At 40.3% G+C, this 26,736-nt stretch overlaps 1 protein-coding gene across 2 annotated transcripts in view; it reads right to left on the bottom strand.

Annotated features, from left to right (window-relative positions):
• The window catches only part of TTC39B (tetratricopeptide repeat domain 39B), a 135,804-nt gene that overhangs the window by 38,755 nt on the left and 70,313 nt on the right, over positions 1-26,736 (bottom strand). For both annotated transcript variants that reach the window (XM_023213118.3, XM_023213119.3), the window contains exons 3-7: positions 23,197-23,292; positions 10,921-11,031; positions 7,996-8,127; positions 6,851-6,927; positions 851-918 (exon numbers count right to left, since the gene is read on the bottom strand). In XM_023213118.3, coding sequence (XP_023068886.2) covers positions 851-918; positions 6,851-6,927; positions 7,996-8,127; positions 10,921-11,031; positions 23,197-23,292 — 484 coding nt within the window. The remainder of the gene's footprint in view (positions 1-850; positions 919-6,850; positions 6,928-7,995; positions 8,128-10,920; positions 11,032-23,196; positions 23,293-26,736) is intronic.

Genomic DNA, 26,736 nt, shown 5'->3' with positions numbered 1-26,736 from the left:
TGTTTTTCCAAAGGAAGAAATAAAAGAAAGGGGAATTACAATACAGAAAGAAGGGGAAAAATAAAATTTGAAGTGTACATGAACTTTCCATGTATGCCTGAACTTGACTGAGGCAAGTGGTGTAAAAGGGGGCACTTCCTCTGCCCGGGCCACTCCCATGTGCGGCCTCTACCAGCAGAAAGTACAAAGCGGAATAGTCTCCCGATTTCCACACAGATGCATCTTAAAATTAGATGTGGCGGTTGCAAAGCAGTTTCTTTAAAGTTTCTTTTTTGTTTTTGACATGGAGTCTTGCTCTGTCACCCAAGCTGGAATGCAGTGATGCGACCTCAGCTCCCTGCAATCTCCACCTCCCAGGTTCAAGCGATTTTCCTGCCTCAGCCTCCTGGGTAGCTGGGATTACAGGCATGTGTCACCACACCCGGCTAATTTTTTTTTTGTATTTTTAGTAGAGACGGGGTTTCACCATGTTGGCCAGGCTCATCTCGAACCCCAGACCTCAGGTGATCCGCCCACTTCAGTCTTCCAAAGTGCTGGGATTACAGACATGAGCCACCGCGCCTGGCCTAAAGTTTCTTTAAAGACACAGTCTTTTAAAGGGCAATGATTCCCAGTGGAGTGCAATTTGAAATAGATTCTTAAGTGCAGTAGAGGAGGAACAAAGCTCTCTAGCATCTTTTTTCAGCCAAAGTTTATCAGAATAACAAATATTTGCCATTACAACTCTAAGTCAAAAGAACTAAGTCAAAAGAACTCTAAGTCAAAATTTGACATAGAATGCATCACATTTTTCTATGCAGCACTGGCTGTCTTCCCAGCCAATATGAATTCTAAGCCAAATATTCATTACCTGCACAAACGTGAGTGCAGCTTTCTGTAGGAGACACTCAGCATAACAGATTTCAGCATGCATTTCCTCTATGAAAAACAAACAAAATTATATTAAGTAAAATCCCACATCCAAAGTGATTACTCTGTGGTGCTCAGGAAAGACTGGCAGATAAATTAACCCAAGAGAGACCCCAAAACTTAGATGGCCCTTGTGATTCCACAAAAGCAGAATGATAACCCCAGTTCTCACTTTGTCAGGAAGATTTTCCTGGAATGTGTGAAGTGTTCAGGGAGGTCATCCCCATTCAAACATAACTGCAAAGAGTCAGTCACTTCCTATCAGAGACCCAAACTCAGCTCACAAGGGGAAATTAACATTTAAAAGCACTTTTAAAAAAAAGGAAACCACTTATTTTTTAACTTAATTAGTAACATACAACTTTGGCTGTGCGCAGTGGTTCATGCCTGTAATCCCAGCACTTTGGGAGGCCAAGGTGGGTGGATCACCTGAGGTCAGGAGACAGAGACCAGCCTGACCAACAGGGAGAAACCCTGTCTCCACCAAAAATACAAAAATTAGCCAGGTGTGGTGGTGCATGCCTGTAATCCCAGCTATTTGGGAGGCTGAGGCAGAAGAATCGCTTGAACCTGCAAGGTGGAGGTTGTGGTGAGCTGAGATTGCGCCATTGCACTTCAGCCTGGGCAACAAGAGCAAAATTCCGTCTCAAAAAAAAAAAAAAAACAACTTTAACATAGTTTTAAAAGTTGAGAAAAACTAAATTAAATGTATGAATGCTAGCTTCTAAAATATAAATATAAAGGTATGGTAACCATGACACTAACCAGACACATTAACTACCTGAAAAGAAAGCAGCAATTCTCTAGAGCTCAGTGAAAAAGAAACGTCCTGCATGGCCATGTTAAGACTCCTCATATGTGAAGATCTGATATAAAAAGAGACAGCACTATCCCAGTTTTAGGCTAATTTGATCATGTAGATGTCTAGTACAAGAATAAGATACTCTCAAAAAGGGGTTAGGTAGGGCTCTGTGCATCCCAGGGGCCTGTGGAGTACCCCAAAACACATACCCTAGCTTCCCAACAACCCATTATACTTGCAGAGAATGGAGAGACAAATCTTTACTTTTTTCCATATACAAGTCAGCAGATTCTTGTTCTATCCATGGGATGCAAATTGGCATGATATTTAAGTAAATGAGCCTGGGGTATTTAATAGCCTGGGCTGCTAAAAACGCTCTGCCATGTACTGGCTATAGGACCTCGTCCCCTCTCTGCTGGTTTCCTCATTTATAAAGGCCACTAACACCACCTCTGGTTCACAGCTGAAGGATCAAATGAGGTACTGCACACAGAGCTCATGATACAGAGTTAGCACTGGATCAGTGCTAGCTACGTGCACTGAGATTACCGTCCTTGATCCATGTCACTGCTTTTTGATAAAAGCTCAGAAAGCAGAAAGCATTTTTATGTGGAATGTGACTGAAAATAGAGTATTTCTGCATTATTGGGATTAATGCTAATAGACTTAGATGACAACAAGTACTTTCTTGCACTTATAGACCCCACCCCCACCCTATACACACATACAACCCACTGGTTCTCACAAATTGGTTCAAGTTCCTGCCATGCTCATATTCCAAATGTTTAATTTACAAAGAAGCCCCGCTGCAGCTAAGGTCTTCAACAGCATACAGAGAGATGGGGCCAAAGTCACGACAGACCAAAGTTGAGGAGTTACAGCCTGCATACCCACAGCCAGGGTCTCAGTCCTTCAGAACACCTCTCCTCAAAGTGTGCCTGGTGATTTTCTAGCTGTGTTCAGTGGGATACCAACCGGTAACTTATTTTTACACAGTCACCTGAATATCCTCTTCCTAGGTAATTCTGTGACAGAGTGAGAATCAGGAATTATTAGCTATGAAAGTCTGCTCAGGAATACAGATTGCTGGCTTGGGGTACATGCAGAGGGGATGAAGTCTGTGGTGGTGATGCTGGCGGTGGGTGGGGGGCAGAGGGGAGTGGGCCGGTAACAGGAGCAAGGAAAGCCCAGAGCACCTTCAGGAAAAGCCAGTCAAGGGAGGAGACAGCAATGAGGCTGGAAGGGTTAAGTCAAGGCTCAATTATAAATGGCCTTGAATGTTAGAGTCTACAGTTGATTGAGGAGGCAACAGTGAGACAGTCCTTTCAGAGATCTGAGCAGACAGGTGGGCAGATCAGGGTTAAGTGAAAGATGAACAAATTTAAGAGCAGCACAGGGATGTGACAAGGCAAACAGAAAAGGCAAGAGAGTTTGAACTTTGCATTCCCGCAAATAAGTATCTGTCATATTAAATCCCTTTCACATCCTAGGCACTCACTGCATATAAATATCTGTAAAGGCCATTTGAAACTCATTTGGGGCAATCGGCCAGTCACAAGAGAAAAAAACTAGTATGTTCCACGTTAAACCCATGAAAAGTTTAATGAAATATACTCACTCCTGTAGACAACCAGACACTCAAGGATGTAAATGAAAATTACCAAGAGGAAAAACAAATCACACACTAAAGCTACAATGTTTTGACATGCTCCCTTGAACACAAAGTCTGTCTGGGTTGCAGTTGACAGCCAAACTCACTAAGAATAAAATACAGCTTAATTTATAAAAGTCTTACTCTTTCACTGTGTTTGACTTACACTGCGTAGTTCTTTAGTTCTCAAAATTAGCCATTAGGTACTTATGAGTGGGTAACTACCAGAATATCTCTTAATTGTAAATTCCTTAGTCCACAGGAGTGAATATCTTCATCATGCACTGAAATAATGTTAGCTAAGCATTGCCTTTAGATATGAAAGTCTAAATAAACCTGTATTTCATAATAGACTATACTCACAAGTGTATTAGTTTATTTTATTTTAGTTTATATTACTTTACTTTATTTTTATTTATGTAGAAACAGAGACTTGCTCTGTCACCCAGAGGAGAGTACAGTGGCATGATCTGCACTTACAGCAACCTCTGTGATATGGTTAGGCTTTGCGTCCTCACCCAAATCTCATCTTGAATTGTAATCCCCATAATCCCTACGTATCAAGGGTGGGACCTGGTGGGAGATGTCTGGATCATGGGGCTGGTTTCTTCCACGCTGTTCTCATAACAGTGAGTGAGTTCTCGTAAGATCAGGTGGTTTTGTAAGTGTTTGACAGGAGTTCCTCCTACATGCCCTTCTCCTTCATGCTGCCTTGTGAAGAAGGTGCCTTGCTTCCTCTTCACCTTCTGCCACGATTTTAAGTTGCCTGAGGTCTCCCCAGCCATGCAGAACTATGAGTCAATTAAACCTCTTTCCTTTATAAATTACCCGGTCCTGGGCAGTTCTTTATAATAGTATGAAAATGGACTAATACACTCCGCCTCCTGGGCTCAAAGGATCCTCCCACCTTAGCCTTTATGTAGAAACAGAGACTGAGTAGCTGAGATTACAGGCACAAGCCACCATGCCCAGACTATTTTTTATAATTAGTAAAAAGTAATTTTCTACTTTATTGCAGATTTCCTAAAGTACCACTGTTCAAAGACATTATAAAAACATAACAACACAATATCATCTATTTTCAAGATAACTAACACAGAAATAATGCAGTATTTCCTTTATCCATATATGACACATTTCGTGCCCTTCTCTACTTGCCTAAAGGAAAAAGTGTGGGTTACGGTGGAAAGAGTTGTGGCTTAGGGAAAGGCAAATGATCAGTTAACCCTACTCTGCTGGGTGGGGAATCCTGGCCATTTGTTTATAACTCTGATCAGTTCCAAGTTTATAACTAGGAGGTTAGATAGGTTAATGTTAAGAAAAGCAACAAGGACAGTATATAGGACATACAGAACGCTTTTTAAAAATAGAGGATCATCGGCCGAGTGTGGTGGCTCATGCCTGTAATCCCAGGACTTTGGGAGGCCCGAGGCAGGCGGATCACAAAGTCAGGAGATTGAGACCATCCTGGCTAACATGGTGAAACCCTGTTTCTAATAAAAATACAAAAAATTAGCCGGGCGTGGGGGCAGGCACCTGTAATCCCAGCTCCTCGGGAGGCTGAGGCAGGAGAATGGTGTGAACCCGGGAGGCTGAGCTTGCTTGCAGTGAGCTGAGATTGTGCCACTACACTCCAGCCTGGGCAACAGAGCGAGATTCTGTCTCAAAAAAAAAAAAAAAAAAAAAAGAGCATCTTATTTTTCAAATTATTATTATTATTTTTGAGACAGATTATCACTCTGTCATCCCGACTGGAGTACAGTGGCGCAATCTTGGCTCACTGCAACCTCCGCCTCCTGGGTTCAAGCAACTCTCCTGCCTCACTCAGCCTCCTGAGTAGCTGGCCACTAGAGGGAAGCCATAGAGAGGGTAACAGAAAGGAGAATACAACAAAAGAGTTCAATTTCTTTTGGGCCTATTTGATTTCTTATTAACCCACTTTAGTGAACTTTAGATCTAATGAAACTAATTTACATAAGTAGCCCAAAGATGGAAGATATGTATGCAGACACATTCTATCCAAAGTCAAGGGGATAAATAAATTCTTATAAACAGTTGGAGGTCAGTTTCTGGAGAAAAAGATGTAGGTTTCAGCTGCCTAGTGTGACCAATGAAATGCCATTCTGTTTGACCATGGTTATGGGGTCAACATCATGCCCCTTTAAAATAAGTCCCAAAGATGTGAAATGTCTCATAACTCCTCTCCTATAATCAATACTCTAGCTTCACATCGTGCAAATATTCCCAAGTTCTCTGAAGTCCAAAACAAGTTGATAATACTCATCTAACAAAATAAACAAAACTTCCTAATAAAACACCCTCAAAAATATGTCTGACATATACTTGACCATTAGAAACTACTCTGACAGCAGTATCCAGAACTGCTCTTGCTCTAATCAACCAAAGCTACTTCTAGTAGCTTTGTATTTTGTGTTTGCTAGTATGGTATATTCTAGTATTTTGTGTCACCTCTTCAGAGAACACATTTGACAATGACAATACAGGCACAGATTCTCCTGGGATGGCAAAAGCTTTATTCTACAATGATCACATTTGAAGGACATTTTTTTTTTCCTTCTACAGGAATATCTAGATGCTCCTTTCTTGTAAACTATTCTGGACTAGAGTGTAACACTGTAAAGACAGAACTGATCATGAACCTTCTGCCCTAGTCCCAGTGGCACATCAAGCAACTGACAGCAACAGCGGTCATTTCCTCCCACCCATCTGATCAGGGTGCCGCAGCCAGCCATTCCTGGATTCTTGAATATTCCTAAATGTCCACAAACCATGCATCTTCCATACTGTGAAACATCATTTTTAAAAAGATACCAAAATTACTTGCACCTTGAAAAATATTTTTAATAGCTTGTGGACAACTGAAATTCTCATAGATGAATGGTAAGAATATAAATTGACCTATATACCTTTGAAGAAAAAAACTGGGAATACCTATAAATATTGTAACTTTTCAAACCGCCAGTCTTGGTTATTCCACTTTTAGAAATCTATCTTATGAAATAACTTTTCAAGATGCATTAATCCGTATGTATAAGGATTCCAGGACACCATTATTTGTAACGGTGAAAAAATAAAAACAATAGAGAAAATCCAATTTTGGTGTACAGTACACCAATCCTGTGGAATATCACACAGCTGTTAAACACTCACATGTAATGACCTGGGAAAGTGTCAATGCCAAATTTACACCTATTATGTGATTCTATGCTTGCAAAAAAAAAAAAAAATGAACAATCCACGAGTGACAACAAAAACCCTATGCGTACCTTATTTATGTATTTGAGTATGTACACAGAAAAGGCTTTACAATGAACTATTAACAGTGGTTACTTTTGGAAGGTCAGTATGATAGGGAAGAGAAAAAGACATTCCATTGACTTTATACACTTCAGTATGGAATTTCATGAGATGATCATTTTTTAACTTGTAAAATCAAGCAAAAAAGTGATCTTTTACATGACTTTTACCTTCACTCAGTTGCTCCAGGGATCCTCTAGAAAGAAGACTTGAGAAAGATTCTACAACTGTGTATTTTTTCCTGTATCTACATCGAGTAAATAAAAAGGGAGATAGAAAATAGAAAAAAAAATCAGGCTAAGCTCATTTTCATTTGACATTCATTTCAGTCACTATCACACCAAAGAGTCAAAAAGCTGAAACTCTAAACCCTGAAGTCTGCAGGACACAGATCATCCTTTTCCAACACTCTCCACTCAGCACTGGCTAGCCACTTGCGGGAACTCAGTCTGTGTTACTGAACACCACGTGGGGAAACCCACACACGCCAGTGACAACTAACCTCCAAAGTACCTTCCCTTATCCTGATAACTAAAATCAGGATTTGTGTAAAACTCTCCACAGGTGAAAAATGAAGTTAAAGTGCAATATTTGGAAGCTCTCTTCATTTGAGGAGCTTACAACACCATTATATCAGGATGCAATTTCACCCATGTTAATCTTCTGATCATGAACCTTCTGCCCTAGTCCCAGCGGCACATCAAGCAATTGACAGCAACAGCAGTCATTTCCTCCCATCCATCTGATCAGCCAGCCATTCCTGGATTCTTGAATATTCCTAAATGTCCACAAACCAAGCATCTTCCATACTGTGAAACATTTATCATTTTTTAAAAGATATCAAAATTACTTTTGCCTTGAAAAAAAATTTTGATAGGGTCTTCCTATACACACAGGGTAAAGCTTAAAATAAAACTAAAACTCTATCTCATTTTCACCAAACAAAAGTGTTCAAAAAGAGGTCCTTCTTAAACAAATAAAACATTCCCTCATGAATTTGCATCTCCCACTTAAAACAAAAACGTTCCTTGCGTGGCTTGGTTTGGTGTGCAGTACACCTAATGTCATCTACCTTGAGAGATGCTTGCTGCTAATCCCACAGAAATCCCCCCATATCTCTGTAGCTCAGACATCAGGTTATCAAAAAGAAAAGTGGAATATATAGATGCCAAATGGGAATCCTTCAGCTTCGAGGCTGAATTTCTTTTCTGTAACTGTGGCCAATTTCAAACACAGAGCTCTTGGTCAGGCAAACGACATTACACAGGCATAAAAGTTTGCAGTCACATCTCAAGTACTGAATGACTCATCATACTTTTGGCAGGTTTGTAAAGCGTCCTTCATGGCAGAAATGCCATTTTGGATGTCCTGTTGCTCGAAGGTCAGGACAGCCTGCAACACCACAATGGTACTGTAGCCCAGAGCATGGTACATACTCTCCTTAGCCCTGGGGAGAAAATAGGGAATTCAGACATTTTAATTCAATGGAAATACTGATCATAAGAAATCCTAGTAAATGCATGTCCTGACTTGCACAGTAACCTTTATTCCTTCATCATAATCACCAAAATTATATGGGTAGTGAAAAGTAACCTCTTAAGAACTCAAGTACCACGGACTTTCCAAAGTAAACCCACACAGGCAAAACAAAATGTTCCCGGTTGAAGGGGACAATATGCATTTCCCTATTTCAACACAAGAGGGCAGCCTGTGGGCAGATTCCAAGCAAACCAACTGTTTTCAGTTGAAAAAGGGGCAGCATACTACTACCTTTGGCTCTGAGATAAGTGCTAAAATAAAGGCCGCTGGAAATGTATTTTTTGACAGAGAGACTCTGATATGTTTTTTCAAAAATAAAGGCTCATTTAAAGTGATTTCTCTCCTCTCCAGCCAAAGGCCAAGAGCAAACAAGATTTTGGAATAAGTTAGGCTGGTCACAAGAGCCATGACCAAAGTAGATGTCAGACCTTGTATCTGGTTCTAATCCCATTATCTGAAATTCCTGATTAAAGTTCTTGATATTTCAAATCATCAAGTTCCCATTAACTGAAATTCCTGATTAAAGTTCTTGATATTTCAAATCAAGTTACAGTGAGAACTGCTTCAGGATTCTTAAGGATGTTAATGAGTCCTAACGGATGGCAGACATCCAGATTCTCGGGCTGTGAGAACATCATTTATTTTCTCAAAACTTCTTAAGCTGTATTAATTATTTATAAGGTTTAAAATGCTAATGCATGGTTTTGTTTTTATTTAAATATTAATGCATAACACCCTGCTACCATGCAAAACAAATGCAAGCCACATTATCTTTTGCCCCCACGGAAATAGTCTAAACATCCTTTGGTAATTTGCAGCTTGTCCTGAACATTGAGGGCACTCACTATCTGTTCAAAAGAACCACAAGAAATCAGAGCAGCCCAAAGTTAATCATTAATTGTGGTTTCAAACCTCACATTTTTAACTGAAAGCTCTTTCAAGAAGAAAAAAAAAATTATTTCAAGTAAGGGAAAAGTATTTTTATTTATTTATTTATTTATTTTTGAGACATAGTTTTGTTCTTGTTGCCCAGGCTGGAGTGCAACGGCACGATCTCAGCTCACCATAACCTCTGCCTCCCAGGTTCAAGTGATTCTCCTGCCTCAGCCTCTCGAGTAGCTGGGATTACAGGCATGTGCCACCATGCCCGGCTAATTTTTTGTATTTTTAGTAGAGCCAGTGTTTCCCCCTGTTGGTCAGGCTGGTCTCAAACTCCCGACCTCAGCTGATCCGCCTGCCTCGGCCTCCCAAAGTGCTGGGATTACAGGCGTGAGCCATTTAAACAGTGAAACATGTACAAAACTCGGAGACGAACCTGACTGAATACAACACTAAATTGTTTATTTTCATTCCATGTTATGATCAGCTGTGTGTCAGTGGCAGAGAAAGACTTGTCTGAATAAAAATCAAAGGAGATAATGGGTACAAAAATACAGTTAAATGGAAGAAATAACTTCTAGTATTTAATAATAAATTATAATTAACAATAATGTATTGTTATTTCAAAATAGCTATAAGAGAATAATCATAAATGTTCCTGACACTAAGAAAAGATAAATGTTTGAGATGATGGATAACCCAATTACCCTGATTGATCACTGAACATTGTATACAGGTAAGGAATTATCACATGTACTCCAAAAATAGGTACAACTATGGCTCATCAATAAAAACATTTAAAAACCCAAAGAAGACAGGCAAGCAGGCTGAGAAAAGAGACAGAAGGAGAGACCAAGAGAGAGGAAAAGACAAGCAAACAAAAGGAGGTAGAGACAGAAGACAGAGAAGTCTGAGGGACTGAGAAGGACAGAGGGAAAAATCAGGGGACAGGCAAGGTGGAGATTGTGAGGCAAATATTGAAGACAACACTGGAAGACAACTATTCTTCACAGGGCTTCACCATCGATTTCATCATTTGTTCTTAACCTGTGGAACGACAGCTGACCCACCTTGACTACAGCTATTCTAAATCTTAACAGAATTACCATAGCAGTTCCTCAGCAGGTCAATTAATCTCTAAGATTCAGATGACCAGAATCCAGTCGCCCTAGTAACCACTCAAAGTAAGGAATGAGATTGCCCACTTTTGTGTCCAAGTAAACTTCTAGGAAATTATTATACGAGTCTAAGCTTCATCTAAGCAAGTGTTTGAGGGCACAATGTAAGACTATTCTTGTCAAGATAAAGACCGAGTAAACAGGCAAGCACAGGTTTTATTGCCACATCTGAAAACTTAACAGGTACTATTAATTGAAATTAAATTGCTTAACTTGTTTGTCGAACAAATAGAGAACCCCAGTAACATTCTTATTATCTTAAATTTCTTTTTAGCATTGAGATCAGCATATTCTGGTTCTTCCCCTCCCCATTTCAAAGGAAATTTTTTTCAATATTTAAAAGGAACAAACATAAAAATATTTCACTGAAGAAAGCAAAATTGAAGCCTTATAAAACTACTTAAAAGATGACAATATCTGAACAAGAGAGATTAAAATATGCAAAACAATCAAAAATTTTCTACTAATTATATTTGAAAACTCAGATTTCTAAACCGAATTTTAAAAGTGACCAAAGTAAGGAGGTCTGAACTAAATTAGCTTATCAATATTCAGATGGAAACAGATAATTTACAAGCATGACATCAAAGAATCATCAGAAACATCTGAAAGATATTTTATCTAAAAGACACAAAGTAAATTACCAGGGGCGAAGCAATTCTAAGGCGTCTGTAAATTTATTGCTTAGAAATAAGTTCAATGCCACAGCACATTCTTCGAGGCCACTCTTGAGATCCACCTTGGTTGATGATGAGCTAAAGATCAAGAAAAAAACACAGAGAATTTCTGTAGTTTTACCATCAACAAGTTGTCCCCAGGGAGTGTGTGTATGTGGACTCTGGAGACGGGACAGGCTGGAATTCTAACTTTGCTGCTTACTGTCTATAAGATCCCTGAGTCTCAATTTTCTTATCTGTAAAACGGGAAGACCAACACCTACTTTGAGGGGCTGCTGTGAAGATGAGGTAAACTGACAAATGCTGCTCATAGCAGGCGCTAAATAGATGATAGTTCCCTTCCCCACTGCTTCAAAGACCGTAAGTGTAGGAATTCCACACTTTTGTACATGGAGGAGGGGGAGACTATTTTATTTTAGTCTGGTTATACATGGGAAAAAAAACGTGCTTCACTGGAAAACCATGCACTGCCGAGACTCTAGAGATCTCCACAGGTAATTAGATTCTGATTCCCAGGGAGCTTACAACTCTGTAAACTGTAGATAACTAATAGCAGTGCAAAATAACTGTTGTCTATAGGCATGCTAATTTTGCCTGGCCAGTAGAGGTTCAAATAACTTCCCTCCCCAGCTGTGGAATAAGTTAGTTTTCCTGGATTTGCACATTAATTTCAACAATACTTTACGTCACAGAAATTTGTTCTGTTTTGATTTCTCCTTTGAATCTGTTTTAACATCTGCCAAATGTCCTCATCTATAATTAATAATTAATCAGTGATTAAATAAAATCCTTAACATGTTCATTTTTGTATCTATATGAGTCATGATTTTATCCTTTTTTCAAAATTATATTCATCACTTATGATTGACGATTGACAGAAATTTTGTTCTTTAAAGCCATCTCTAAAATGTTTTGTGTAACGACTTGTAAAAGGGCAATATTTCAGTAAGTAAATGAGCAGTAGGATGATCTGGTAAACAAAAATGCTGATAAGAAATAAACCAGCAGGCATGTTTGCCTCATGCCCAGCACTTTAGGAGACGGAGGCAGGAGGAATACTTGAGGCCCGGAGTTCAAGACCAGCCTGGGCCACAGAGTGAGCACTCGTCTCTATAAAAAAGTTTTTGCAAAAGCCAGGCTTGTGGTGTGTGCCTGTAATCCCAGCTACAGGTATTGTGGTGGGAGGGTCGCTTGAGCTCAGGAGTTTGTGGTATAGTGAGCCATGATCATGCCACTGTACTCTAGTCTGAGCAATAGAGACCTTGTCTCAAGAAAATAAAATGGGGCCGGGCATGGTGACTGATTACAGCACTTTGGGGGGCCGAGGCACGTGAATCACTTGAGGTCAGGAGTTTGAGACCAGCCTGACCAGCATGGTGAAACCCCATCTCTACTAAAACCACAAAAATTAGCCAGGCGTGGTGGCGGGTGCCTGTAATCCCAGCTACTCAGGAGGCTGAGGCAGGAGAATCACGTGAACCCAGGAGTCAGAGGAGCAGTGAGCCGAGATTGCACCATTGCATTCCAGCCTGGGCAACGGGAGCGAAACTCCATCTCAAAAAAATAAATAAATAAAATGGGCCAGGTGCGGTGGCTCACACCTCTAATCCCAGCACTTTGGGAGGCCAAAGCAGGCGGATCATTTGAGGTCAGGAGTTTGAGACCAGCCTGGCCAACATGGTGAAACCCCATCTCAACTAAAAATACAAAACTTAGCTGGGCTGGGCGTGGTGTTGCACTCCTATAATCCCAGCTACTCAGGAGGCTGAGGCAGGAGAACTGCTTGAACCTGGAAGGTACAGGTTGCAGTGAGCCAAGACCATGCCGCCGCACTCCAGCTGGGCAACAGAGCAAGATGCTGTCTCAAAAACTAACTGAATAAATAAATGAAATGAAAAAAAAAATAATTACTTGATAAGTATTTGAAGTTGAGTTTCCATCCCACCAACCTCTTTAACTTCATTCTTTATGAAGGGACATGAAAGCAAAGTGCCCCTTCAGTGTATCCTCTAGCAGGAGTAGGTTCTGAGGGCAATGCCAGAACACCTGCCCCTCGCAGGTCTTCTCATGGCTCCTTCTTGTTATTCAGATCTCAGCTAATGCAGAGCAGCCTGGCTGACCCCATCCCATCCTGTCTCACTGCTTTTCCTTCCACCATTATTACCATCCAGAAGTATTTTGTGCATGTAGCATTTGTAGACATGCTTGTCTGTCTTCCCTTTCTAGAACATAAATGCAAGGAGGTTGTTTCAGTCATTCCTGTGCACCAGTGCCTTCGACAATACCTAGAACACATTACATGCTCAAAAAATATTGCTGAGTGGTGAATGGGTGGATACAACTGTTCTGAGTAGAAACAGACTTCTTCATGCCTAGCGTTTGAGACACCTCCTCTAGGATGGAGTAGAACCAAGGCAAGCTCTTAACGGAGGGCTAAGAATTGCTTTGCCCTTAAGTTTCCAGTGAACGAAGAGATCAAATAAGAATGCTAGGAGTTCGGCCGGGCGCGGTGGCTCAAGTCTGTAATCCCAGCACTTTGGGAGGCCGAGACGGGCAGATCACGAGGTCAGGAGATCGAGACCATCCTGGCTAACACCGTGAAACCCCGTCTCTACTAAAACATACAAAAAACTAGCCGGGCGAGGTGGCGGGCGCCTGTAGTCCCAGCTACTCGGGAGGCTGAGGCAAGAGAATGGCATGAACCCGGGAGGCAGAGCTTGCAGTGAGCTGAGATCCGGCCACTGCACTCCAGCCCGGGCGACAGAGTAAGACTCTGTCTCAAAAAAAAAAAAAAAAAAAAAAGAATGCTAGGAGTTCACAAACCTCTCACAGCAAGATTTTTCACAAGAAAGTTGGCTAATACCTCCTATACCAGTCCATAACCAAATTTTGTCAGTGTTACCTCCTGAATGTCTCTTGAATTTATCCTGTCTCATCTCTATCGTCCAGCACAGGTTAGTCATCATGTGTTGCCTGGGGTCTATAGACCCATTTCTTTCCCCATTGCTTACCTCTGCTCCCCCTCATCAAATCTTTACCTAGAGTCCTTTCAACTAAGATTTATGCTAAATATGTACCAGGTACTCTTCTAGGTGCTGGCAATACAGCAATGAACAAGACACACAGGATCCCAGGCTCTCGAAGAGCTTTCATTCTACTGGAGAAGGGAGGGCAGATTTGCACAAGCAGACCAAGAACTGATCAGGGTCATCCCTGATTGGGATAAGTGGTTTGGAACAGAACCTAGGTTTTGGGGGAGGCAGAGGTGGGGAGAAAGCCCAACATTAATGAGGATGGTCAGGAAAAGCTCTCCAAAAAGGTGACATCCAATCGCTGTATAATGGAGCTAGCCACGGGAATATCTAGGTTGAGGGCAGAGGGGGAATTCTAAACTGGGAAAGTGATGAGCAAGGCAGAGAAGGAGAGAAAATGAGGACAGAAAACAGGCAAAAGCCAGAAACCATAGTGGCGGGGAGGATGAATTTTATTCTTTGAACAAAAGGAAATACACCGGTTCAGAAATACTCACTCTTTTCTCAGCATCCCTTCCCTTCAAATATTAGCTGTTCCCATTTTACCTCCCGCCAATTCTCTCTAAGGTTACAGCTCATCCTTCATCACCAGGAAACAGGCTGTGAACAGATACTAGTCCTCTTGCCAAACATCCACCTCTGCATCTCAGCTGGCCACACTGTCACCTGGGAGGATACACTATACACACCCCTACTTAGATACACAAAGTGGGAGCTCAGCATCTCTGAACACAGTATACTCAGCTATTCCGAGTGGTTTACGATAATGCTCGCCTAGAATTAACACTCCTCTGCAGAACACTAGGGCTACCATGTGTTCTGTAAGGAATGACCAGGACAGCAACTTTCACCATGGTCAAGACTTCTGTCAAGTATCTCTCGGTTCCTCTTCATTTCCACTGCCATCACATTAACTGAGACTCTTATCACTTGAGATCCGAATTCTGAAATACTCTCCAAGAATGCCTTCCTATGACTGCTTTGACTCCATGGTTCTCAAACTCCAGCACACATCAGACACACTGGGAAACCACTCTCAGGCTACTCCCCCCTTCCTAAAACAGATGCTCATCATTCTGCCTCCTTAGATTAAGAACCTAAAGTAGCTACCCACACCTACCACGTGCACTAGAAATCGGCTCACCATACCTGTCCAACCAGACTGGAATGATGAGCAAGGCTATTTAAAAACAGTCCAGCTCCCGCCTGTAATCACAGCACTTTGGGAGGCTAAGGTGGGTGGATCACGAGGTCAGGAGCTCCAGACCAGCCTGGCCAACATGGTGAAACCCTGACTCTACTCAAAATACAAAAATTAGCTGGGCATGGTAGCCCACACCTGTATTCCCAACCTCTGCAGAGGCTGCAGTGAGCTGAGATCGTGCCACTGCACTCCAGTCTGGTCACAGAGTGAGACTCTGTCTCAAAAAAAAAAAAGCACTCCGGTATTCTGCAAGAGGCTCATCAGCATAGCAACCCCTCAAGTATAGCACGATGTAATTAATGAAAAGATTCCTGGACTAGAAATTAGAAGTCAGCCAAGCCATTCTCCAGCCTTGTGACCCTCACAGTGTCCCTTAACTTCCCTGAGTCCCTAGTCTTATTTTTGAAATGCTCTCATTTCACAACATCTGCAGGAGAAGCAAAGGCAGTGGTTATTATGAGTGTGTTTTGTGAACTTTCAAGCCCTGTGCAAGTTAATAACCATGTCTAATTCTCCAAAATCTATGGTGCTCAGTCCACATATTCATATTCCTGCCCTGCTGGAGACATGCCCGAGCGCCTTTCATAATATACATCTTCAGTGAGGTGACGACTCCTCATGTTTCTAACTTAAAAGATATGTTAATTTAAGGCAGGATGAGTTTTTTAGTCTATTTTTAAATATATATATATATATATATAAAATGAATACATAACTTATAAAAATGTGGAACTATATCATTATCACTTACATTCCAATTCTTACTTTACGAATTACTTTATAAGCTTGGTTACAAAAAAACTTCATAGTAAATGAGCATCTGGGCTCTGGAATTGGATCCTTTTATTCATTTCCTGACTCCCTTTTGCCTCAAGAGAAGTCAAAGATTTCCCACAATATATTGGTTCCACTGAAACTGTGATCCTAGAGAACTAGGCTGCAGCCTCCCAAGGCCATTTTCTATTACTTATCTGGAGGTTTTGTCTCTTTCCTCTAGAAATCATAATTTTTACTCACTTATGTTGGACAGGGAAATAACTGGTAACTTTTTTCTCCTCCTTCCAAATTATCTGAACTCTGCTCACATTACTTTTATAATGAAAAACTGATTTATAAAAATTTTGAAACATAAAAGTAGTATTTTAAATAACAGCAAAGGAAAAGTCTTTTCTCCACCACTTCCCAGTTCTGTAACCTTGAACTCACTTTACCTCTGTAAGTCTCAGTTTCCTTATCTGTAAGATGGGGATCGTTAAGTCTGCAGTTACTACTATACAAAGTAGTTGCAAAGACGGAGGAAGCTCCTGGAATTAAAAGTATACGCATTTATATATATTGAGGCATTACTACAGCTCTCCACAAGTGTCAACCTGCACCATCTCCCCTGCTAAGAACCACATATGCACACATACATGGTGACCTGGCAAAGTTTCTCTGCACTTTGCTCATGATCTGATGACCTTCTACTATTAACATATCTGATTCATGAGATCTATTGATTAAAAGGTAAAGAAGGGATTTTATTATTTGTATTACAATCAATAAAAGTCTACAAAACCAATATATAATCATCGTACCCCCTCACCCTTCTCCCCTGAAGCAGGTCACAAGACCCTCATCTAAGAGGTGCCCTCCCTGGACCCTGAGGAAAGGAACACCCTTATCTCCGACGCCTCGGACTTCCCTGAGCAGGGACTTCACTAGATGAACGCTACTGGACTTTTCTCTCCCTCCTCCCCTCTTCATTCCTCCTCTGGGAAAGAAAGGAATTATCTGATTGGTGAGCTGGAAAGAAACACGGGGCATAAATGGCCCAGCCCCTTTCTTAAACGGAAAGAGGATGCAGAAAAGTCTATTCTCTCAGCAATGCAGTGAGCTAGTAGGGCAGGCTCTACCGCCCCCCACCGCCCAACCATGACCCTCACAAGGGAGGCCTGTGATTTAGGGCTGAAATTCCATTCAGGGCTATGTCAAAAAGAAGCCCATTTTTCCATGCATCTAAGCTGTAATACAACCTCCAACACAGTCTTTGTGAATAACGAAGCTATGAATTTGATCTCCATAGGCCTGACTCTTGCATCAATATTTCAACTTAGGCCAAAAAGGAACCTTTTTTCCAAAGAGAGAACTAAACACTTAGAATCTGTATGCACAGAATGATGGGCGGACAAGTTTACTCTTCAGAGACTTTTACTAATTTGTGTGGAAGTATCCAGGGTTCTTTTGCAAGCAAATCCAAATCCAAGTCCCCTGCACCTGTGGACTCCAGATCTCCCTGCCCTCAAGAGCTCCAGGGCAAGAAGTCTCAGGCATTACTACAATTCAGCTGTGTGGTGTTCAGAAGCTCAGAAGCAACTGTGACTGGACAGCCAGACTACAGACACTCCTGTTACCATTTCTCATTAGTTATCCAAGGGAGAGGAGGGACCCCAATAAGCTCATAGTCTACAGTGGGCTATGTTAGATGGCAAGACTTCCAAGAAAGTCATTAACCTCTCCAAGTCTTTGTTTCCTCAGCTATGAAAAGGATGAGGATACGACAATATCCACCCAACAGGTACTATTAACATTGCTGTTATGAGCATCAGAGAAGATAAAAATGCAGATGTGAAAGGTAAAACTGCAACTACGTAATGCACTAAAAGGAATGATGTAAATATTATCATCTATGAAAGAATAAAAGTGCCTGCTCTCTCCTCATGTGAATAGTGGGCTTATCCTTCAGACTCAAATGGGGAAGCAGAGATTTTTTTTTCTTTTCATTTCCAAATAATTTCAGGCTTCCAAAAAGCTGGAAAAATAGGACAGAGTTTGTATACCCAGTTCCCCTAGATAACATCTTACATAACACTTTTGAAGGGTGCTGGCAATTATTTTGTAGCACTGCCCTTTGGTCTGTCTGATGTTTCCTTATGATCAGATTCAGGCTACACCTTTTGGGCAACAGTCTATGGCCATATCACCCTGAACACACCCAATCTTGTCTATTTCGGAAGCTAAGCAGGGTCATGTCTGGTTAGTACTTGGACAAGAGACATTATGGGCAAGAAAACCACAGCAGTGATGCCGTGTTCTCAGTGCATGGTATCAGGGCTATGAACTGCATGCACAGCTTGTTTCTGGTGACGACCACATAGCTAGGGTGGTCTCTAATGTGAGGTTACTGCTGTTCCCTTGGGAGTCACTAAGCATCTTCAGGGGAGGTTCTCAAGACTCTGCAGATACCCCATTTCACAACACACATTGCCCCCTAACTTTAGTGTCCATGGAGTGTTCTTGTCTGTACCCATTACCATTGTGGTTTGTCAAACAGCAATTTTCTGTTCCCGTCATTTCTTCCACATCCGTCAGAATGAATAGGGAAGAGCTCTCCCTCCCACCACTGACATGTTTACCCAATTATTTATATACTATAAACACATCAATATTAATTGATTCTGTGGACTATATAACTCATTACAGTCATTATTTATTTTCTTCCTCACATTGCCCCAGATTTGGCCATTGGAAGCTCCTTTATGTTGCTCCCGTGTTCTTTCGACAAGCCCTGTCCTTTTTTCCAGCAATTCTTTACTTTCTGGCACAAGATCTTCTAGGTTCATCTTGTACTTTCCCAGCCCTGGTGCTGGAATCAGCCAGGAGCCTTGGTTTCTTTTGTCAGAGAATGGCATCAGAAATGAGGCCTTGGGTGCCAGGGGTCTCTGCGTCTAGGCCCCAGAATAGCAGAGTTCTGACCCAGAGCCACCCCTGTGGTGCCACAGTGCTTCAAGTTATGTCTACTTTAGTAGATCTGTTAATTAACAGAAAGAGTTGGGTTTTGTTCTTTTTTTAAAAAAAGGACTTAGTCTATATAACCAAAACATGATATATAAATTCATTTAAATTATTATACCTTAATGCCCCTCCTTGCTATCCTGATTTTTTTAAAAAGCACAATTATAATAAGCTGCTTTTTAGTATTGCATTGTTACATATGGTACTACTTTTACATTGCCCAATATGTCTCTAATAAAAATAACTTATTTTGAAACGACTTCTTGGCAAACACTGGTGACTATTCTGGTTAAGCAACTAAGCCAGATCATTAGGCGAAGGCTAAATGAATTAGTAAGAAGCAGGACAGGGTAACATAAGTACAGTGAGAAGGTGGGATGTATTCCCAAAAACTTGCCTTGGCTTTCCCGAGCTCAGTCAAGGGTTTTTGTTGTTGTAGTTGCTAAACTAAGAAGGATTGCTCTGAGAGGGAATGGTATAGATGTGGTAATGGCATGGAAAATACACCTGGCGCTCTTCTAACACAAAGGCGGTAAAAGCTAGACTTAACTCTATGTAACAACAGCTGGGCAATCTCTCCTGCATTCTTTTTTTTAATAGTGGTAAAATATATATAGCATAAAATTAATTATCATCTTAACCATTTTAAAGCACACAGCTCAGTGGTGTTAAGTACATTCACGCTGTGTGAACCAAACAGGTGTGGTTCATCACTTCAATCTTTAGAACTTTTTCATCTTGCAAAACTGAAACTCCATACTCATTAAACAACTCCCTCTACCCTGAATTCTTTACTAACCAATCCAAGGGAGAGTCACCCTCTTCTCTTACAAGCCCTTGGCCAACATTTTGCCATAACCTTCATGATTGAGCCATGTGGACACCTCATCCCACTAAACCAGTCTCTGGAACTCAGTCTCCTGAGCAGCCAGAAGAACTCCCTATGTAATTCTGGGATATCCCAATGCCAACCTTGATTTGGTAACTAAAGCTACCAACACTCTGTACCCACACTGGGCTGACATATCTAGGCTTGGTAAGTAAAGTATAAAGAAGTCTATGAAAGGTTTTCTCTCCGTTCCTTTAATTCTGAGGCCCTAGACCCCTGTGTTCTGTTTTTATGACTTTCTCAAGTAAATCAAAAAGACACACTTTAACTTAGAGACTGTAAATTGAGCAACCTTGTGTTCAGCCTGTTTCCTATGGAAAAATACATATTTGATGAGCCAACAATATGTCTCCCACCTCCAACAAAGAGATGTGGTAAGAGGAGAAAGTAAAGTGATGACAAAGCTCTGGCCAGTGTGCCGAGTCTTTCCTCACTTTTCCAAAGTGACCTTAACACAGTTGTTTCAACAACTAGTTTCTAAACAGATTTGAAGTGATGAACACAAAACTGTCAAATATCTTAAAGTTTGTCACTTTGGTGACCTGAAAGCACACTGGCAGGAAATTCTAACTCCAAGAATTTCAGAGTGACAAGGCATTTTAGCTGATCATGTACTTCTCTGGACATGAGGATCCATTTGTGGGAAGATTCTCTCTTGGCTCTTTCAAGGTTGGAGGGAGAATCAAAAGAAACCATGGTTGTCAAAACACTTTGTAAGACTAAACAAGTGAAAGGGATTATAAGCAAGGAGGCAAATGAGGTTCTTAAACGTGCACCGGCCCAGAAATGAGAAGGTGGAGCATCAAGATGTAATGCCACCACTGCCTGGCCGTGGCACTTGGCTATGTCACTTGACACCCAGGGTGTCTCACTTGTTAAATGGTGACTCAAACTCCCTCCTTGGCTGCCTCACAACTTTGTGTTAAGAAGCAAATAGCTATTTGTGGAGTGAGGAGTACCAGAAGGAGTAACATATGAGGTATGGCATTATCATTTTCTGTTCAGACTAACTCCATAAAAGCCACATTTCTTGTCCACATCCAAGCTTCCTCCACTTTGCAAGTGTCCTTTTAGGCTGCTCCACATTACATTTATAAGGGCTTGCTTTGACACATGCATTAGAAGACCTATTAATTAAAAGGCAGAGTGAGAATGTCTATTATTTAGTTTTTAAAAAGAAAAAGACTATGAAAACTGCAAATGTGAATACAGGTTGAGCATTCCTAATGTGAAAATCCAAAACTGAAATGCTCCAAAATCTGAAACTTTTTGAGGACTCACACGACACTCAAAAAAAAAAAAAAAAAAATGTTCCCTGGAGTATTTTGGATCTTTGGATTAGGGATGCCCACCTGTGCTATCATGAAAACACTTCTCAATTATTTCTTATATTTCACCTCCACTTCCTTTTATGTAGCTTTAACCTCTTCCTCTCTGACTCCTTCCCAACTCAGAAATACACACAAACCTCATTCATTTCTATTTAAAGTAAAACCAGCAAGAAAGGTAACTCCCTCAATCTTGCTTTCTCTCCTAACGCACCCTTCTCCCACTCCTTCTTTTCATAGGCAAGAGCTTCAAAAAAGAACTGATGCTCACTCTCCCTACTTCCCCACCTCCCATTGACCTTTAGCCATGCAGCCTGACTCCTGCCTCAACTTCCCTGAAACCTTACAAGCTAAAGGTCCCCAATGACCTAACTATGAAATGCAAAGGATACTTTTTCACCCATATCCATGAAGACCTCTTTGCCACACCTGGCTCTGCTGACTGCATTCCAGAACTCACCCCTCCCCCAAGTCCCTTGCCTGTCCTGTGGCCACCAACTCATAGAGTCTACCTCTCTCACACATCTATGTAGCTCTTGTTTGAACTGTCATTGTCTCAGCCATCCTTCAATGTTCTGTGTTCCCGAAGGTTCCTTCCTCCATTCTCTTCTCTTTTGTTATGTCTCTCTGGGAAATACAGGTGTGGTTTATCACTTCAACGACTATGTGCATGCTAAAGACTTCCAGTCTATAGATGCAGCTTGTTGCTGACTATGCATATCATGTCCTTATTTATTATCGCTTTCAGTAATTTTTATTTTATTATAGCTTTCAAACTCAGCATTATAAAGTCGTTACTTAGGAAACTATCGGATGAGTTAGAGGATAACTATGAAGGAAGAGCACTTCTTTTAGAAGAAAACAGAAAATTCCATGAGCAGGGACATACACAGTAAAAAAGGATATGGAAAACAAATGCCTTAAGATACTTAGAAGTTATTCTCAACTTCATCTCCATTCTGTAGCCTCTTCTGTATATTGCGTGAGTAGAATCCTAAGACAAACTACCAAACCCATGAGTATAAAGAACACATGCAGAGCTGAAATTTCAAATGCAAAATCCAAACTGCTAAGGATCTGCTGTATAATCTTAAAAGTTTAATAAACCTCTAAGGATGGATGAAAAGTGCTTTCTCATGTACTAAAACAGCTTTAACAGAGCTGCCTTAATAACTCACAAAAAACAACCTTCATGTTCAAAGAGACAATCTGTTAATTCTAAACGATCTGGAAAGGAGCAAAAATTAACCAAGTATGATATCACAGAAAAATATCTAATGGAAGAGGAAAATATCGTGATATATTAAGTTTTAAAAAGTAGATTGCCGAACAGCATATTTAATATGATCCCAATTAAGAAAAAAATTTAGTATCTCTACATATGAAGAGAAAAAGAATGCACACAAAAATAATTAGGATTATAGTAATACATATTTCATTCTCTTTGTGCTTTCTATAGCTCTGAATTTTCTACAATGGACACTTCTTAAAATGTATTTTTAAACCAAGATTATGCAAAAAATGTAAGAAAGAAATAATCATAATATAATATTTGATGAAAAAGTCTATTATGGTTACAACTGTATCAAGAAGCACATGCCTAGGAAAAAGACTGGAAGGAAATACACCAAAATTCTGTGTTCAAGTGGTCATCATTATGGTTGATGTTTGTCCTTTCCTCCATTTTCCCCAATGTTTGGCAGTGTGATTTACTATTTTATAATAAAAATAACTGCCAAAAATATTTAAAGACAAAAAAGACTGGAAAGGGAGTTGTGCCCCAAAGTTGAATTTCATTTTGCTTTCATGTAACAGTGCCACCTATTCACTGAGTCCCTGAGCAGCCACCGTGTCTCCTTCCCTGATTTATAAAATGGGCACTCTACTTGCCTAGGCCTCTCCTGACCTCACTGGTTTGTCAAACACAATGCACTATGCAAATATCAGTATTCTACTCCTTCAAGGGTTGGACTGTTTCCCTCTCTTCCCCCAGGAATGCCCACAACCCTTCCTGACCTGTTCACAGTAGATGCTCCGCGTTGTCTGGATGCCTGTTGTGTATCACATGACGCAAAGTGAAGGCTGCTTGTTGCCATATCTGAGCGAGAAGATCTGTTAATTAAAAAGACAGAGTGAGGTTTTTTATTTCCTTGTCCTGTGAGAAAAATCTACATCTGTGCAATTACACAACACAAGCCTTCCAATTATTTTTATACATTTATCAATTTTAAAAATCAAGTAACAAAAATCTACTGTATGTGTCAAACATTCCTGAAATACAGCCCTAATAACCTTATTTTTTCATTCTAGTACACAAAAAATAAGTTAACTGAAATTACCCCACAGCTCTCCACCCAAAGATAGGATTGTATCTTGTATATATCCTTCCAGGTTTTTTTCCCAAGTAAATCTATATATATTTTAATAAAACTTTATTAAAGCTATGTATTATAATGGGTTATCATATACAGTTATCATGGATTACATACAGGAATTATTCTGAACTTTTTCTTCTCAATAAATCCAGAGTTGCTTTATCATAGCATCTGCAACATTCTGCTGACTGGAAATACGATAATTTGTTACCTGTACCTCATTTTCAGGCATGTAGGTTACTCCCAACGTTTTGGCATTACAAACTACTGTAATAAGCCCCTTTACTCACTTGCCTAATTATTTCCTAAAAATACATTCCTGAAGGCAAGGGTGCGTATTTTGTAAGGTACTTTATTTTTAATCAACTGTCTAATTTCCCATTAAATACACACCACAGAAAGCTAACATAAAGAAGGAGAAGATCAATCTGCCTTGCAGAATCTTAGGCCAGTTTATTGACCCAAAGATATCTCACAGACACACCATGGGGGCAGGTCCACTCAGAGAAGGAAACTTCCAGAAAGAATTTAAGTCCTGCCCTGTATTACAATAGAATTGCCAATCTCCTTCCAGTTCCACTCACCTTAACAGTACACATCTCACAGAGAAGAACCAGAGTCATTAAAAAAAAAAATGGCAGAGTCATTAAAAAAAGAGGAGAAGTTGTGTGTGTGTGTGTGTGTGCGTGTTCTGTTTTGTTTTGTTTTTAATTCTAAGATGTACAATGGGTGCAATGGCTCACGCTTGTAATCTCAGCATTTTGGGAGGCCAAGGCGGTTGGATCACCTGAGGTCAGGAGTTCAAGACCAGCCTGACCAACATGGTGAAACTCCGTTTCTACTAAACATACAAAAATTAGCCAGGTCTGGTGGCACATGCCTGTAATCTCAGCTACTGGGGAGGCTGAGGCAGGAGAATCGCTTGAACCCAGGAGGCAGAGGTTGCGGTGAGCCAAGATCGCACCGTTGCACTCCAGCCTGGGCGACAAGAGTGAAACACCATCTCAAAAATAAATAAATAAATAAATAAATAAATAAATAAATAAATAAATAAGTACAGTGCCCTCAATTAAGTGGAGTTCCCCCCACCCCCCATTTGGAAGTTCAGACTTTCCAATGCACTCTAGTATTTTAGACTAGACATTCATTTTTATCTTGGACATATCAAGTTCCCTAAATTTTACACATCATGTAGGGGAAGACTGAAGTTGTTCTTGCAAGGCTGGTTAGGTGTGGGTGGTGGGAGGGAAGAAAACTCCACAGGTAAGGGGAAATGTCACTAGAAGACAAGTTATTTCCATCACAAAAACTTGTTATTATGAGAATACAGGTACCCCTTCCATAAATAAGACTCTGGGCAGTGACCATCAGCTCCGTTTACAAGCAGGGAAAGAGGAAGTGACTGACTGAAAAGGCTATCTACCCATATGGCAAGAGTGCTTGCCCATTTGTTCACTTACAGATTCATTTTCAAGGGCTAGAAACACAGTCTTTGAAATGCACGGTAAAAATATCCCCTTTTCACATTTGCCTTTAGCTTTAATAAAAGTCTCCCCAATATTGAAATTTTTGCTTAGTCATAACTATCACTCTTTTCTTTAACATCTCTGATTTTGAGGGCATACTTAGAAAAACCTTCCCTCTACAAAGATTATATAACATACTTTTACCTGTGTTTTACTTTTCAATATGTAATTTGTTTATTCGTTTATAATTTAAACAGATGGTACAAGATAGTGCTGTGTAATTTTTTTCCCTAATCTTTTGCCACGTTTCCCAAGATTGTTTTTAAATAAACCACATCTTTTACCCCAATGATTTGACATGCCATAACACACTAGATATAAACATAAACTTGTTGTGCCAGGTAAATATTATATGTTTCAAAGTGCTAAAATAATTGAGACTGGGAACGGTGGCCCACGCCTATAATCCCAGCACTTTGGGAGGTTGAGGCAGGCAGATTACTTGAGGTCAGGAGTTTGAGAACAGCCTGGCCAACAAGGTGAAACCCTATCTCTAATAAAAATACAAAAATTAGCCAGGCATGGTGGCGGGTGCCTGTAATCCCAGCTACTCGGGAGGCTGAGACAAGAGAATCACTTGAACCTGAGAGGCAGAGGTTGCAGTGAGCCAAGATTGCGCCACTGCACTCCAGCCTGGGTGACAAGAGTGAAACTCTATCTCAAAAAATAAAAATAGTAATAATGAATTGGGAGGCCATTCAGCAAAGATGGTTCCTATACAAGCAAATGGAAACTCAACTCAATGTAAACACTCAAAACGAAACTTAAGCTTAGCCAATCAGAAACCGCCAACTCACCTCTAACTAGGAACTTCCCACTTGTTCCAGTCAAATATTTTATTTGTCTTGCTTCTTTAAATACTTCATAAGTTTCCCCCTCCCACTCCTTAGGAAGAACACTGAACTGCTTGTGTTCTAATGATATTCAATTCAGGAATCACTCAGTGCTCAAACCAACTAGCTAAAATATTACTGTGCCTAAATTAATCTGTTAACAAAAGCTAAAATTATTGTATCTTTACTTGAGACAACAGACTTGAATTTACCAGAATATAATAATTATTAATAAAATAATGTTACATTTTATTCCTCTTTTCTAAGGCATAAAGGTTTAGATTCTTCTAGTCCTTTATGTTTGTATACACATGTACATGAAGTCACAGAAATTCTATAGTATTTCTAGATTATGTTAATATCACAATAAGCATATCATGCCACAAACTAATTTTTTATTAAACAGGATGTTTTTAGATATAGACCTAACTCATTTATTGAAAGTACTGTCTAGTGTTTTAAGAATGCATTTTCTCATTCTGTTAATAAGAAATGCTTCAAATACATAAAGTAGAGAAAATAATACTGCAAACACACAAGTATAATCTAGAATCCATTTTGTGTACAGTCGGAACTACATTTAATTCTTTCCTGCATGCATAAGCAAGAAATAACTCATCTACTTGTTATAACAGCTTGGAAACCCGGCAAAAGGAAGACTGCATGTCCTCTCAAGGTCATCTTGGAGCACTGTCCAACAGGCCCACCCAAGGAACATTTAATTCCCTAGGAGGTATATATCTTGTTTGGCTTTCTATTTACTATTAAAACCTACACTCTGTAAAATTATGTTAACTTGTAGATTTTTTAATCTGGTAGATA

Source organism: Piliocolobus tephrosceles, chromosome 14, assembly GCF_002776525.5.
Source record: "Piliocolobus tephrosceles isolate RC106 chromosome 14, ASM277652v3, whole genome shotgun sequence".
NCBI lineage: Eukaryota > Metazoa > Chordata > Mammalia > Primates > Cercopithecidae > Piliocolobus > Piliocolobus tephrosceles.
This window is presented reverse-complemented; position numbering and strand designations above follow the sequence as displayed.